Genomic DNA, 15,480 nt, shown 5'->3' with positions numbered 1-15,480 from the left:
AGATGGGGCCACTGGCCTGGCTGTAGGTGACTCAGTCTAGTAGCAGCTGGCAGGTAGCACCCACACGTGACCCTGATGTCCCTGCCACCTCTTGGGAAAGTCCTTTTTTTTAATATTTTATTTATTTTTACGAGGTGCTGAGGATGGAACGCAGTGCCTCACACATGCTAGGCTAGAGCTCTGCTATTGAGCCACAGCTCCAGCCCTGGGAAAGTCCATTTAGAGGGAGCCATTTTTGTGTTGTGGTCTGGAAGAAAACCTGGCGCAGCCTGGAGATCTTACAGTGGGTGCCAGCACCCTGACCTTTGGCGATGCCCACAGCTGTTGCCTGTGGCGCAGTCCAGAAGGGGAGGACTGAGAGGGGCCTCTGGTGTGTACTGGGAGGCATGTCCGTCTCCCTGCCTCAGGTGGAAGGAGACTAGACCTGGATGGGCCCTACTTACAGCTGGTTGGCTGTGTGGGGTCCTGGGGCTGCACAAGGCGGAAGGTGGGGTGGCAGGGTGTAACGGCCTCCTCATTAAGTGACCCGTGGCCCTGGCTGTTCCCTGACTGCCCACTGCCCAGCCCATCCCAGGGCCTCAGGCCATTGGTTCCTGCTGCTGTGGGGCCTTGCTGTGGGTAAATGTGGGCCCTGCACGTGGTGGGCAGTTGGTGGGCAGTGCCCAGTCTGTCCTGGAAGCAGCTGCTGGAGTGCAGTCTGCCGAGTCCTGAGCACAGTCAGCACAGTGGCCTCAGGCTCTTGGCCAACTGGCTGGTGTCCCGTGTGGGACGCCATGGGGCCCTGCCATGTGCCTGCTCTGGACCAGGACCACTTGATCGGCCAGTTCTCTGCAAGGCTCTTCCTGGTGGTGATGGGGGTCAGACCCTGACTCACTTTGCAGAGAGCCAGGTGGGGCGCCTCTGGACAGCCGGAGGAGCTCCAGGCCCACAGCACTGTCCTCCACCAGCCAGGGTGCCCGTGGGCATGGCTTGTGGGTAGAAGGAGGACGGCAGAGGAGGGGCTGCCAGTGGGGAGCCATTGGCTGGGTGCCTTCAGGGTGGACATAGCTCATGCCAGGGACATGTTGATGGCCAGGCGACAGTCACGTTCTGGAGATACCATAGACACTCCGCACCCGTTGGGGGAGAGAGAAGGCGGGCATGACCAAGGGTGGTGCTGGGTCAGAGTGTCCATAGATGTGGGACAGTGGGGTGCCCCACAGGGCAGGGCGTGGCCAGAGGCAAGGCTGGCTGGCCAGGTGCCTCAGGTGTGAGGGTGGGGCTGTGCTCTGCACACCTCGCTGTGGCTTTCATGCTCTGGAAAGCTGAGAGATTTCGGCACTTTAGACACCACAGACCCTGGTGTCTGTGGCAGCTGCTTATTAGCCTTGCTTATTAGTGTGGAAACTCCACATCTCTGCTCATCAGGAATGTGTCCCCAAGCGCTGTGTGTGACAGAGATCAAATGCACTTTCTTAGCTAGTGTAGATGCAGTGGGCAGTGAGCAAAGTGGTAGGAGGTGCAGGTGGGATTTCTGTGTAATGCAAAATGGTCAGCTTCCATTCTCTGAATCTTACTGACCATCTTTCCCAATTACAATAAAAATTGGCATCTCAAATTATTAAAAAACATAATAGTTAGACTTTTGTGTTCCCACCTTAGGATTGTGATGGGCCTTTCTGTGTGTGTCCCCACCCCAGGGTTGGTGGGTGACAACTTGCTGCACTTCCTTGAATCACTTTTTTTATTTTATTTTTTTTTAGTTGTAGGTGGACACAATACCTTTATTTGCTCAGGATCAGACCTGGTGCCCATCCATACTCAGTGAGAGCTCTGCCAACGAGCCTAGCCTCAGCCCCTTCAGTCACTTTCTTAATGAAGTGAAGCAGCAGGGCCCCTGTCATGCTGTGCCCCTCCGGGACGCAGGCCACGTCGGTTGTTGAGGTCTGCTGTGTGCAATGCCGTGTGATGGCATGCAGCGTGTGAAGCGCCATTTCCTTCACGTTATCTGTGAAAGTGTTCACAAATAGCAATGCCACCTAGCCCTCATTCTTAGTGAAAAGAGCAGCTCTGCTCTTTGCACCACGAGGGTCATGCTCAGATCACCAGGGACCAAGTCCCAAGGAGGCAGTGATGTTTTCTTGCTGCTTCTGCAAACCCGGACCCGTGGACCTCAGCCCCAAGTATTGTTCTTCCAGTCTCCCTCTTGTCTGCCTGTTTTTTGTTTTTTGGTTGTAGATGGACACAATACTTTTATTTGTTTATTTTTATGTAGTGCTGAGACTAAAACCCAGTGCCTCACCCATGCTAGGTGAGTGCTCTGCCACTGAGCTATAGCCCCAGCTCCACACCTACTTTTTAAAAAAATCTTTTTGAGGTGTTGGTTATTGAACCTGAAGCCTCACACATACTAGGCAAGTGTTTTACCCGTGAACCCTTTTTTTAAATGTTAAAAAAAATTTTGCTTTTTTTTTTTTTTTTTACTGGTGCCTTATATTTCTACATAATAGTGATAATAGTTGTTACATATTCATAAATGCACATATGAAAATACAATTTGGCTGGGCATGGTGGCACATGCCTGTAACCCTAGCAGCTCAGGAGGCCAAGGCAGGAGGATCATAAGTTCAAAGCCAGCTTTAGCAACTTAATGAGTTCCTGAGCAACTTAGCAAGACCCTGCTCAAAATAAAATATAAAAAGGGATGGGGATGTGACTCAGTGGTTAAGTGCCCCTGGGTTGAATCCTTGGTACCAAAAAACCCCCCAAAACCAAAAAATAAACAGGTACATATTTATGTATAATTTGGCCAGTATCACTTCCCAGCCCTTTCTGTGTTGCTATGGGGGCTCCATGGGTCGGCAGCTGTTCTCAGATAGCTGTCTCCTGCCTGAGCCTCCCAAGCTGCGCAGCTCGCTTGTTTGTGAGCTGTCCTTGATCAAAACTGACCCCACCGTTTCCCTTGACCCTTGTCCTCTGTGTGTCCCTGTCCCTGTCAGCTGACTGTCCTCTAAGCCTCCTCCTCTCCACCTGCTGTCAGCCACTTCAGAATGTGTGCTCGATCTTTATGTTTCAGAGTGAGGACATTGAACCTGCTCTGCAGACCTTGTAGGTGTGTGGTCAGTCTGCGGCTTGTGCAGGGCCATGCAGTGCAGCTCCTTTGCCCTGTGGAGTGGCAGCCCACATGGGGAGGGGACCAGCATGTCCAGCTGCACCTGAGAGCCTGCCCCCCCCCCCCCCCCCCGCTGCTGGGTTACTCCCAATGGGCTGTGCTTCTGGGGCAGCCCTGCCCTTCACGTCGTCCACAGCTGTACGCGGCTTCCTGTGGCCTCTGGGTGTGACTGTGGGTCCTGGTACCAAGCCTGTTTTCCTGGGGCCAGCCTCCCACAGGCCTCTGGACCTGCGTCCCTGCCTTCTGTCAAGAGCTAGCAGTCTCCCGGGGCTCTCTGCTCTGGTTGCACAGGTGGTCAGAAGTCTCTCCTGGCCTGGGCCTGTGGCCTTTCTGAGCAGAGCCCTGAGGACGCTTTGCCTACGTTTCCTGATTGAGTCGAAGCCTCGCCCATGAGTTCCATCTGGGCCTGGGGCACCTGCTGCTGCTGTTTCTTTAATGGGTTACACATCTTTTAGGATTTTCTACTTATTTTTTTATGTAAGTTGTATCTTTGTGATAAAGGGTCTGTTTTAATTAGGGTCTCATTTTTGGGTGATGTCATTTTCAGATCCCTCTTGACCTTTGTGAATTCTCCTCCTGATGCTGTCAGTAGTGAGGTGTGTGCTGTTGTGAGGGTTGTGGCCAAGGCCCTGTGCTGGAGAGACCTGTCTGCAGCACTCCCGGCCAGCCTGGTTGTCCTGGGTGCAGAGTCCTGCATGCCTGCCCCTCCACCTGCTGGTCTAGCCTGCTGCCTCACGGCCCCCTTGGTGCCGGAGTAGCCTGCCCAGCAGGAAGTGCAGCTGTTCAACCTAAGGAGCAGGCATGCCGGTGCCGTGCCATGTGGCTTACCTGGATGCTTGGTGCTGCGTTTTCAGGTACCGGGGTGAGTCTGGAGTAGCCTGGACCCTGAGATGTCACTTGTGGGCGGAGGTGGCCCTGAGGGACACCTGTGGTTCCTGCATCCAGCCTTGTCTGCGCCTCGGGAGTCTCCCCAGGAAGCCTGTCTGGATGCTGGTGGCTGTCCCGCTCATCTGTCACTCCAGCTGTTATTGGGCCTTCTGCAGTGGCTGCCATCACTCGGTTTTGGGGCCTGCGTCCACACAACAGGACAGGCAGTCTTCTGAAGGAGCCTCGGGAGGGCTGCTTGCTCAGCCCTAGTCTGGGTGTGCTGGAGATCTGGTGAGGGCCACAGTGGGTTGGTCGTGATGGGGAACCAGGAGCCTCCATTTTTAGAGGTGGCCACTGCCGTATCCATGGGCAGAGAGCTCAGCCAGGACCTGGACATGGAGAGCTGGATGCTCCTGCACCGAGGCCCTGGCCACTGCAGTAGGAGGTAGGGCCTGGCCTAGGGACCAGAGCCTTCACTCTGGGCCTGCACTGGGCAGGGTTAAGGTGGGCTTTAGGCAGCAGCAGGTAGACACACACTGACTGCCCTGAGCCCCATGTGGACTCTGTTTTCACAGGAAAATAGTTTTGTTTTCATCAGCCAGGCGATGGTCCAAGGTGGAAGTTGCCCTGGACGTTGTGGATGGTTGCAGTGGTGGGCAAGCAGGGGCCGGCTTCCCACAGGGTGCGCCCTCCGAGCTGTAGAGCATCTCCAGGGTGGCACATGCTGCCCTCTGCAGGGTTGAGCCTACTCCCGTCTGTGGTGCAGATGGAAACTGCTCCCTGTTGGCCTTTCATCTGGGCCTGGAAGGCTTTAAGATAGCAGTTAGCAGCTGGTCAGTAATTATTATTATTCCATAGAACCTAAGGCCAGCTGGGCTGGACATGGGTGACGAAGCCTCTGGGGTGTTGTGCTCATGGGAATCAAGGTTTGTGAGCTGTCACCACTGTCCTGGGCCTCAGAGTCAGGAGGAAAGCAGGCTGAGCCCCCGTGACCACCGTGTGCTGGGATGCTCAGGTGCCTTTCTTGTTGAAGCCAGAAGTCCTCAAAGCTTACCACAGTTCGCTGTCCCCAGAGAGAGGCCCTCTTAGTCTATGTGCTGTGACAGAATTCTGCAGTTTGGCGGCTATGGATGAGCTCAGCGGTGGAGTGTAGACTTAGCATGTTCTGGGCTCTGGGTTCTCTCCCCAGCATCACCAAAAACAGCAGCAGCAACAGCCGGTCTGGTGTCTGGGTGTATGAGGATGCGGAGGCTCCCTGGGTCTGGAGGCTGGACTCTAGCTGGGTGTCCAGAGGCCCAGCATTGGTGCCTCCTGTGGAGAGACCACCCTGTTCCTCCCATGCATAGGGACGGAGGTCAGTGGGCCTTGCTGGTTCCCCTGAGCCCTCTGCAGGGTACATGACCTGGCCCCCCAGCGGTACCACAGTGGGGCTGAGCTTGAGCACTCAGGGTAGAGGAGCTGCCTTCTGAGCTGGGCCTGCAGGCCCCAGCAGAGACCTGTGTGTGCCCTTGCCTCTCTCCCTGCGCCTGTTCTGGACCTTCTCCCCAGGACTGCACCAGGCCGCGTGCACAGGTGAGGGGTGCTGCCGCTGGCCCTCCCCTGCCTCCCTGCAGAGGGCTGTCTTGGGCTGGCCTCCCTCTCGAAGTCATCTCCCGAAGTAGGGCCTTCCGATGGGCTCTCTGTCTACACTGTCCCCAGTGCTGAGCCAACAGACAGTCCCGAGGACCTGCTCCATGTCCCGTCAGTCACTTGTGACTTTAATCTTCTCGTTGGATAAACACATGTGAAGGTGGACATGGTGACAAGCCAGTGCTGTCTCAGAGGCCATTGCCACCCTGTGGAGGGAGCTGCCTGGGGCCACACGGGGTCACAACGGAGCCAGTGTCTTAGGCTGTGTGCATGGGCCCCCACTCTGTCAAGCCCCCGGGAGTGTGGTGGCTCCTGGGTGCCAGGTAGACAAAGGTAGAGTGTGGGCATAGCAGGGCGCGGGCCTCCCTGAGCAGGGCCACCATGGCCTCAGGTCCCCAGACGGTTCAGGGTACCTGCGGGCATGGTCAGCAGCAGAAGTGGGGTGAGAAGCTGCCTGCTTCCCGCCATCCTGGCCGCAGGCCTCCTGCGGCAGTGCTGTGGCCTGGCTCTCCTGCCTCTCCAGTGCCATGGCAGGGGCATGTGGCCCCATCCTGGTGTCCACCCTAGCTACTGTCTTGTGCTTCTTAGGACCTCGATCCCTGTCTTCATCCGACTCCTTCCTGCAGCCGTGACTTGCTGTTAGGAGTGGGTGCCGTCCCTCCCTGTGGCCTGGGCTCAGGTCACTGGTGTCCTGCTTCTCTCTCCCGTCTTTCTTTCTGTTGAGTGATGGGCATCTTGTCTGTGCGACACCCTGTGTCTTGCTGGGCAGGCTGTCTTTGCTGGCCGCCATACCTCCTGCTTCCTCTTTGGGTTTGCTCTCAGAGATGCATGGGGTGCGGCCCTCAGCCTTGGGCTTCCTGTGGCATCAGGTAGGCTGGAGTCTCCTCAGGCTCGAGTCCCAGAGAGGCCCGGGAGTCCCTGCCTGGAGAGGCCTGCATGTGGGGTGCAGGTGCTCACCTAGCCCCCACCCTCTACCAGAAACTCCTGAGAGTGCAGCTCCTCTCGGGCAAGGCTGGGGCAGGTGCCAGCGGAGGTGGCAGGGACCAGGGGTCCATGTGCTTCCCACACCTGCTTCCTCATCATATACACGTGGCGTGCTCACACACAGGCCTGTGGACACACCTGTTTGACCATGTCTACCGTGGCCCTTGGTGTGGATGTGCGCAGGCATGCAGGCCCCTGGCCTGGACCAGCCTGGCTTTTCTCTTGGCCATGGAGGGAGGCTCTTGTGCATTTGCCCAATGTCTTTGCTGTTTCTTGGCCACACCGTGGCTTACTCTTCTGGGCTAGGCCCTGGCTAGAGCCCTGGCCTGCAGAGGGGCTACTGGGCCTGTGGACAGTTAGCATTGGTCCTGAGTAGCCTTGGATGGTGGGCAGGGCTAGTACTTTCCCCAAAATGTGAACCTGGACGTCTTAGTTTGGCCAAAGCTGGGGCTTCTGCAGGTGGGTCAGTGCAGATGTGGTGAGCCCAGCCTGGATGTGTGTGGAAGTGATCTTGGGATGGTGTTAGGAGGCCGCCCTTTCTTCCCCAGCTCACCTGATGATGGTGCTACAGTCTTAACCACGAGCCAGCCTGCCTCAGGAGTCAAGTCTGTCCCCACAGGCTGTGTCATGCCCAGGGCCAAAGGCGCTCTGGAGACAGCGCTGCTTAGAACCTGAATCTGTCCTTTGCTTTTCCACGCATCTGTCAGGCTTCTCTGCTTGGAAGTGGAGGACAGCCCTGGGGACGAGGCCAGGTGTGCAGACGGTGTCAGTGTAGTGGTCACCCTGGGAACCTCAGTGTCCTCTCTGCGGCCCAGCCCTGCGTGAGGTTCGTGTCTCCTGGAGCAGCCATCCTGTCCTGTCTACACCTGGAAGTCCTCAGAGCTGCTGGTTTCCTGCCTTAGCTGCACAGCTGGGGTCACAGAGGTGACAGGACCCCGCAGTGGTTCCTGTGTGTCTGTCAGATTTATGCACAAGTCCAGCAGGTTGGCCTCTGTACTGAGGGCTGAAATGCAGTGTCCCTATAAGCTGGCGCAGCAAACAGTGTGGCCCCACTGACCAATAGGGTCGGGGGGAGACAGGACAAACGCTCGGGCCAGTGGAGGTTGCCTGTGGAGGTGGCACGGGGTCCAGCTCATCATGGTTTGAGAAAAAGTAGTGATGCACCCTTGTTCGTGCCCAAGCGTGGCTGCGTTTGTCTTTGAGGACTTGGTTCTCTGGGATGTAACTCCTCAGATGCTCACTTTTCATAGTTGAGCCATGACAGGAGGAAACGGGGCGCTGTGTCTTGGGAAGCGTCCTTCCGGGTGCTGTGTCCGGGGGAGCTGTGTCCGGGGGAGCTGTGTCCGGGGGAGCTGGATCCGGGGGAGCTGGGTCCGGGGGAGCTGGGTCCTGGGGGAGCTGGGTCCTGGGGAGCTGGGTCCGGGGGAGCTGGGTCCGGGGGAGCTGTGTCTGGGGGAGCTGGACTCAGGGTGGGTTCCTGCAGGCGCTGACTCATCAGGAGCACCCTGGAGGGTGCGCTCACCTCCCTTCACCCTCACCTCCCAGTGGGTCTGGGGAGTTTCTACCCAGAAGCAGATGCTGTCCTGTGAGCAGCTGGAGCCTCTAGAAAATCGAGGTGTGGGGAGGGCGCTGGGCTGTGTAGAGCTGGTCAGGTCCTGTGCCAGTTTGGCTTCCAGCCCAGGGCTGTGTTTCCATGTGGTCTGTGCCCCGTGTCCAACCACATGACACATGTCTGAAGCCAGCATGAGTCTGACCCTAAGCAGTCAACCCCTGGGTAGGTGGAGCTGCAGTGGAGGCCGAGGTGGTCAGTGGGTCCGGGGAGCCATCACTGGACTGAGCTGCAGGCTGGGAAATGGTACTGGGACCAAGTCCTGTTTATGCCGAGAGGTGGCTTCTATAGTGCAGTCTTGAGGTGGAATGTCCATGGCTGTTGCTGGGGGCCAGTGCACAGCCTAGCTGGCATGGGGATGGTCCAGGGACTATGGGGTGCAGATTGGAGGTTGAATTGAGCAGGGCCCAGTGAGGAGGGGGGCAGCTGCCGTGGTGCTAGCAGGTGTCAAAGCCTCTCAGCAGAGGGCTGAGGCTTTGCCGCCCTGGGCAGCCTGGGGACCTGGACAGGGCTGGGAGGTACCCACTTGGGACAGGGTGGTTGGTGGCCTCATGTGTGTGTCTTAGATGTTAAGAGGGGAAGTATTTGCACAGACGTATATTTGAAGAATGACCAACCATAAGGAGAGTAGGAAAGTGGGAGACCAGGTGGAAGTGGATAGGCCTTGGGTGACAAGCCGTGGTGAGCCAGGTGAGTGGTCAGGTTCTGTGTGGGTTCATACTTCTCTTGGTGAGGCCCAGATGGCTGAGAGGTGAAGGGAGCAGAAGAGCAGAGTGTGCCCTGGGTGGGGGATGCTGTTGGACGGACACATGGGACCCTCCCTGCTGGTCTGTCTGCTGGGTACAAGACTAGGGCTCCCGATGCAGCTCTTGCCGAGTCCCCTTGGTGGCTAGGCTTGTCAGGTGCCAGGCACCCACAAGCCTTGTGCCTCTGGTGTGGGTGGAGCCATGCTGCTGTATCCCTGGAACCAGCACGTGGCCTGCAGGGAGTGCTTTCAGCCTTTGTCTTTTCTGTTGCAGACTTTAAAAAATTCCAAGAGCCTTTGCTCTCTGGACTGCGAGGACGACAACGAGGACGAGGCCCAGGCGAAGACGGTCGTGTCCTCCCCCTGTGACTCGCAGGCCCCTGTGGGCACCAGCACGCCAGGCTCCAGCCCCAGGATTCCCGGGCCCTGCCCAATCAGCTCCTGGGCCTCCAGGGAGCCAGTGGCCAGCACAGGCGAGGGAGGGAGCAGTGGAGACCCCAGTGACTGGGACAGTGCCGGGGAGGAGGGCATCTTCCCCCTGGACCGTGGCGACCTGGACCTGGAACAGATTGAGAACAACTGAATCTGGGCAGGCGGGGCCTGTGTGCGAGGTGATGGCCGAAATAGGTTTTGTGCTATTTTGAACATGAGGTGTAATTTTGATTCAATTTTTCCTAAAGAAGTATTTTGCATTTTTATGGCTTTTACAATTCGGGGAGAGCTCTCTATTTTGAAATGAGTTTTCAGAAGGGCATTCTATTAAATGCGAGTCTGCCTGCGGATCCCAGTGTGGGCAACCTTCCTTTTGTAAGGAGCCCAGTGTGGGAAGCGTGGCATGTGGTTTGCTTGCTGGAGACCCTGGGGCTGGTGGTCTGTGTCCTTCTGGGCAGAGCTCCTGGGGCATGGGCCTGTGAGCAGGTGCCCTGTGCCCGGGCTTGTCACTGGGTGCTGCCTGGCCTCTAGCCTGGACCGCCAGGTTGCTGCACTGCTGGGGGGCTTCCTGTGGCCCAGAGGTCTCTGCGCTCAGGGTCTCAAGGGGCCATGGGAAGGCAGTCCTGGTGGCACATTTGCACCCAGCTGTGAATTCAATAAAAGGCGTTTGCTCTGTAAGTGCCCATGACCTCTTCCTCTCCTGGGTGGTGTTGTGGGCCTGGTGGCCACAGGCACCAGACCCACTGTCTGTCCTGTAATTTGTGAAGCCAGCCTTGATCTGAGGTTTGCCCCTGAGAGGGTGTCTGCAGCAGTGGAGGAGGCCCCCTGGGGACATTTTCCTGATTCCTGCCCCCCAGGGAGATTTGGTAGAGGTGACTGACACACTCGTCTGAGCCACTCCCACTGGTTCAGAGCGTAGAGCTGAGCAGGTGCAGGTGTAGGAGCTGCTTTGTGGGTGCCTGGCCCCTGCAGGGGGGCCGACAGCAGGCTGTGGTCACCTGCCACCCTGGTGGGCCACATTAGCATTGATGAACATTACTCTTGGAGCCTAGGTTGCTGCCCAGGCTTGGTGTCCACAGCAGCCACTGCTGAGTACTGTTAGTGAGGAGGCCCAGGTCAGGGAGCCTGCTGGGCCAATGGAGGGCCCCTGTGCTTGGCTCTGGACTGTGCCCCCTGGCTCTTGTCCTCCCCACTGGGCTTGGCGTTTGGACCCCACAGCTTTGGGCATAGAGCCGCCTCTCACTTGCACATGGAACTGAGCAGATGGGGGGTCACTGTCTGGGGGAGTTGTCATGAGGGCTGCTGATTGTGGGTACTGCTGGGCCCCCAGGTCAGGGCAGGGGTCTGGGACCCTCCCCTGAAAACCACTGCTCTGCCGGGTGAGCCCTGTCCCATCCTGGGGACCAGGGCCGTGTGGAGGGTGTAACTCTGGCTGCTCAGTGCCTCTGCCAGATGGCACCCACACCTGGGAGATCCCTCAGCCTCTACCCAGGGAGAACCCCTCCCTGCGGGTTTGGAACATTCCTGGCTCCCTCGGCCAACGGGCCCTCCGAGCAGAGGGGTGGGTGGGCGTGTTCTGGGCCCCCACCTCGCGTGGCCGAGGGACCACCCCCTAGCTCACTTGGCTGTACCATTCCTGTGTGAGTTTGGTCTCTACCCACGAAACCCCCAAGTCCCTCCACCCTTCAGGTCCCCAGAAAAGTCCAGGCCCCACTGTGGCCACTGGCTCATGCCCACAGCGCCTTCCTCTGTGGCTCCCAGTCCACCTTCGCTGCCTGTTCTGGGCCTCTGCCCTGTTTGGCTGCCCCCGCCTGCGGCCAGGCACGCTGGGTATGGGCCCCTCCTCTGTCAGCCAAGTGTGGGTGCTCTGTGGCTCCCTGCTGCTTCCTCCCCAGCCGCAAAATCCCCTGGCCATCCTACCCTGAACCTATCCCGTCCCACCTCTGGGGTCCATGGTCTCCATTGGAGGGGAGACTGGCATGAAACATCAGCTGCCAGTGTCCTTGGGGGTCTGGTGCCTCCAGGCCCATTTCCCAACCAGGACCCAACCCTCCAACTTTGATTTGCCACCTCCCTCCAACAACCTGCTCGGCCTCCGGCTCCCGCCCTGCAGGTTGAGCCTCTCAGCCTCCCAGAGTGCACCTCAGTGCTCCAAGCTTGTGCGTGACACCCTCCAGCCAACCGTCGCCCATCTCCAGGGCCTTCTTCCAATCAGAAGCTCTCGGCCCCAACCACCCTCAGTCCCATTCTGCTCCTGAACTGGAGGCTGCAGGCCCCTTGGGGGGTCGAGTCTTGGTGTCTCTTGGTGTGACAGGGCCACTCACTCAGCGTGACATCCTCAAGGGCCAGCCCTGCTGTGTGTCAGGACTGCCCTTAAAGGAAGGGATGATGCCAGTGTGTGGGGCCCACCTTTACTAATTATGCTCGAGTCCTGAAGACAGGGGTGGGTCCTGTCACTCTGGGGGCTTCCCACTGCTCACAGGGTAGAGACATGCTTGGCCATTGTCCCCCAAGCCAGACCATGGCCCCTGGCCCTGGTAGCTCCTGGATCACACTGGACAGTGGTCGCCACCCCCAGGTGGGCACTTGCTCCCCTGCCCCGCTCTTTTTTATTTTTTTAAATGAGAATACAGTTTACTAAATCCTGAAAGTACACTGTAGGGTATGAACAGAAAGTCCACCAACCAGCATTTACTGACCACTTAACTCTGCAGGGCAATTAGATGTCACAGAAGAATCCCTGTCCTGCTCTTGCTCAGCCCAGGCGTCACCTCCAAGACCCCTCCTGCCACCCAGACATTCCCTGGGTATGTGGTCCCTTGTGGCAGACAGGTGCAGGCTGGCTGGAACAGGCAGAAGGGATGCCCTTGGGCCAGCCTGGGGACATGCTGCTGTAACTTCCTTTCCAGCACTCTGCCCAGCCTAGCCTTCTCACAGCTTCTGGGGACCGGCAGCCAGTCCCACCTTTGGGTGCCACCTCCCATCTCTTGCTTCCTGACTCTGTGGCTCCCTGGGCCTCCAACGCTGACTGGCAGTCAGTGGGACTGAGGGAGAGCTTGGAGGGCTGAGCTAGGCCCCATGCCCACGCTGCCCTGGAGGGTGGGGGTGGCACCTGCTGGGGCAGGCCCTGGATGAAGTGCTGGGACCCTGGAGCAAGGCCAGTGTTCTGAGCAGGTCTCCACCAAGGTCTGAGCCCAGAGGCAGTTCGTGGGGTTCTTCAGGGCACTGCCTGGCAGTGTGAATGTGCACTGAGGGTGGGCAGTGGGCAGATGCCCTAAGTCCCCAGGGCGTCTGAGTGTGTGCACGCATGTGTTTCCTGGGGTGGGACTCCGGGCCCTCTCCCCTCTGACAACCTGGCTCTTCCCTGCAGAGTTGCTGCCTGGACAGCTGAGCAGCAAGCCCCTCAGGGTGTGATGGCCACTGTCCTCATGTCTCTCTCTGTCCAAGGTGTGGCCAGTGTGACCTGCATGGGGTCTGTGTGGCATTTTGGGGTATTTCTGTCGTTGGAGACGCCTGTCGTTGAAGTCTGGGGCACAGCTAGGCATGGCTGCTTTCACTTACTGTGCGGGGTGAGTCTGGGTTTGATAACAGCCTTCCCTCTGCACTGGGGAGGGCGGAGGCCTAGAGCTCTGGGCCAGTGGCTGGGCCTGGCCAGCCCAGCCCTGGTCCCTGGGATCTGCTCAGTGGCCAGACCTTCTGGGGTCCCTCAGGTTGGGACAGGTCCTGTTGAGGCATGCATGGCTGCAGATGAAGACTGGGGCCCCATGCCATCCCCTGTGGCCTCCTAGCCCCTGGCCTGGCCCTGCAGGGCAGATACCCTCTCTAGACAGGCCAGAAGTCCAAGTCCCCAGCGACCATGTGCCCATTGGTCCCCAAGCTGTCTACTAATGGCTCATTGGTCCCCAGGCTGTCTACTGATGGCTCTGGGCACTGGACGCTACCCTCGAGGAGGGTGGGATGTGGGGAGGTACATTGTATTCAGGGACAGCTGGTCAAAGGCCCCAGGGCAGGAGCAAGCTGGGGTAAACAAAGATGAAGCACTGAGTTCAAAGATAAATGTACTGAGTGACAACAGACCCAAATCGCCAGGGAGCAGGCAACCCACAGTCACTCCCAGAAGTTGTGTGCTACAACCAAACTGATGGAGTTGCAAGGAGAAATTCATAAGCCCACCATCTGAGCGAGAATTTTTTTTTTTGGTATTTTAAATAGAGAAATTAAAAAATATATTTTATTAGTTATTAATGGATGTTTATATATTTACTTGTTTATATGTGGTTCTGAGAATCGAACCCAGTGCCTCACACATGCTAGGCAAGTGCTGTACCACTGAGCCACAGCCCCAGCCCTAAATAAAGAAAATTTAATGTGCAAATCAATTAATAGTTCTAATCCATGCTGTTCAAATATAAATTTAAATTTTTAGTTAAATATTTTCTGCTAATTATTTCTGAGATATTCATCGTCTTCTCATTCTCCCAGCCCGACTTTAACAGTTTTCTTAAGTACAGAAATAGAATTTTTTGTGTGAAGCTTGTTTGTAGATGGCTGAGTCCTGTCAGTGCCATGTGAGTGTGATGATGACCTGGTGGCTTGCAGAACTAAGTGGGCCAGCGGTTCCCCAGGTGGCTTGCAGTGCCTGTGGGCTGGCAGATGTGCTCACCAGGAGACACAGTTAGGAAGCCGGCTCCCCTGCTGGAGCCTGGGCACAGGTGTCAGGAAGTCGTGCATTGATTGACTTTAGGGCATCACACCTGTGGCCAGGTTCTCACTGGGCTCCATCCTGTCGTGGAAGAGATTTTCTAGTGTCATCTCTAGGTGCCATTGGTCTAGCAATTCTCTCTCTCTCTCTCTCTAGTTGTAGATGTACACAATGCCTTTGTTTTATTTTTATTTATTTTTATGTGGTGTTGAGGATGGAACCCAGTGCCTCACCCGTGCCAGGCAAACACTGTACCACTGAGCTACAACCCCAGCCCTTAGCAATTCTGTCTTAAAAAAAAAAAGAAAAGAAAGGAACACTTCATGATTTGAGTGTCTTCCTTACACAAGGGGCCAAGGGGCCGTGCTGATCTTCTCTGTATTGTTCTGGTTTTAGTATATGTGCTGCCAAAGTGAGCACTGAGCAAGATTTTGATAGTCCTATCTCGGTAGCTAACTGAACAAGTGGGCTCAGAGCAGCAAGGACACAGATCTGGCTGCCCTGTGTGAGCTTCAGCTGTTGGGCATCCCTGGACAAAGCCCCACTGGATACGGGTCACGTGGAGACAGTTGGCGTACTACAGGCCCTCCTGTCCAGCCACACCCCACAACAAAATCTCATGGCTCAGAGAATTCAAAAGAAACCCACTCACAGTAGTGGGTCAGGGGAGCTCAAAATGGGAGTTTGAAGAGCTGGGGACGGGAAGGCCACCTGCCAGGACTGGAGTGTCTGAAGCCCTGTGGAGGAACTGGATGTCCAGCTCCTCCACTGGGAGGAGAGGTGGGAGTTCGTGTGCTAGGATTAGTGCGGTCCCCAGCTTTCTCTCAAGGTCTGGGTAGCAAGCCCTTAGGTCTGGGGCCTCAGGTAGTCCCCCCCCCCCCCGCCCCCAGCAATTGCCCGAGGCTTGACTGGTCCCAGGAACAGACCGGGCAGCGGAGGCTGTGATGGCCCCTGGCCAGGGTCGTGGGCAGAGCCGAGTCAGGCCTGTGTCTGGACAACCGGAGCCAGTTATGGGAGACAGTGAGCTCAGGGCAGCCAGAGCCTCGGCTGGCCAGGGGCAGCAAGGCCCAGCAGGGACCCCCACCTCCACCTGACCCAGGCCCCCCAGCCATACCCAAATCGCCCCACCCAAGTCCTTGTGTGGCCTGGCCACCTTGAGTGGTGTCAAGAGCTGTCCTGTGGCTCCGCAGTGGGTCCCCAGGCGGGCAGTTTCCTGGATCTGTGAGTTGGTCCTGGTGATTCATAGTCTTAGAAGACTGTTGGTCTCACCCAGAGCAAGGCTGCGTGACCTGTCACTTTGTCTCCTCGGCTGCTCTGCTCCCCTGGGTTCTCCCGGGCTGTGCTCTCTGCTGATTAGACTG

The 15,480-nt window shown here is 57.3% G+C and overlaps 1 protein-coding gene and 1 pseudogene across 35 annotated transcripts in view; one reads left to right on the top strand and one right to left on the bottom strand.

Moving 5' to 3' along the window:
* Fam53a (family with sequence similarity 53 member A) overlaps positions 1–10,095 on the top strand; it is a 31,660-nt gene extending 21,565 nt beyond the window's left edge. For all 35 annotated transcript variants that reach the window (XM_078020825.1, XM_078020830.1, XM_078020824.1 and 32 more), the window contains one exon: positions 9,260–10,095. In XM_078020825.1, the coding sequence (XP_077876951.1) occupies positions 9,260–9,568 (309 nt within the window). In that variant the 3' untranslated portion in view covers positions 9,569–10,095. The remainder of the gene's footprint in view (positions 1–9,259) is intronic.
* A 4,329-nt stretch (positions 10,096–14,424) lies between these two features.
* On the bottom strand, positions 14,425–14,539 carry LOC120892463 (U6 spliceosomal RNA; annotated as a pseudogene).
* Positions 14,540–15,480: the final 941 nt, after the last annotated feature.

Source organism: Ictidomys tridecemlineatus, chromosome 9, assembly GCF_052094955.1.
Source record: "Ictidomys tridecemlineatus isolate mIctTri1 chromosome 9, mIctTri1.hap1, whole genome shotgun sequence".
Taxonomy (NCBI): domain Eukaryota; kingdom Metazoa; phylum Chordata; class Mammalia; order Rodentia; family Sciuridae; genus Ictidomys; species Ictidomys tridecemlineatus.
Note: the sequence above shows the minus strand (reverse complement) of the source record. Positions and strands in the feature narration are given on the sequence as shown.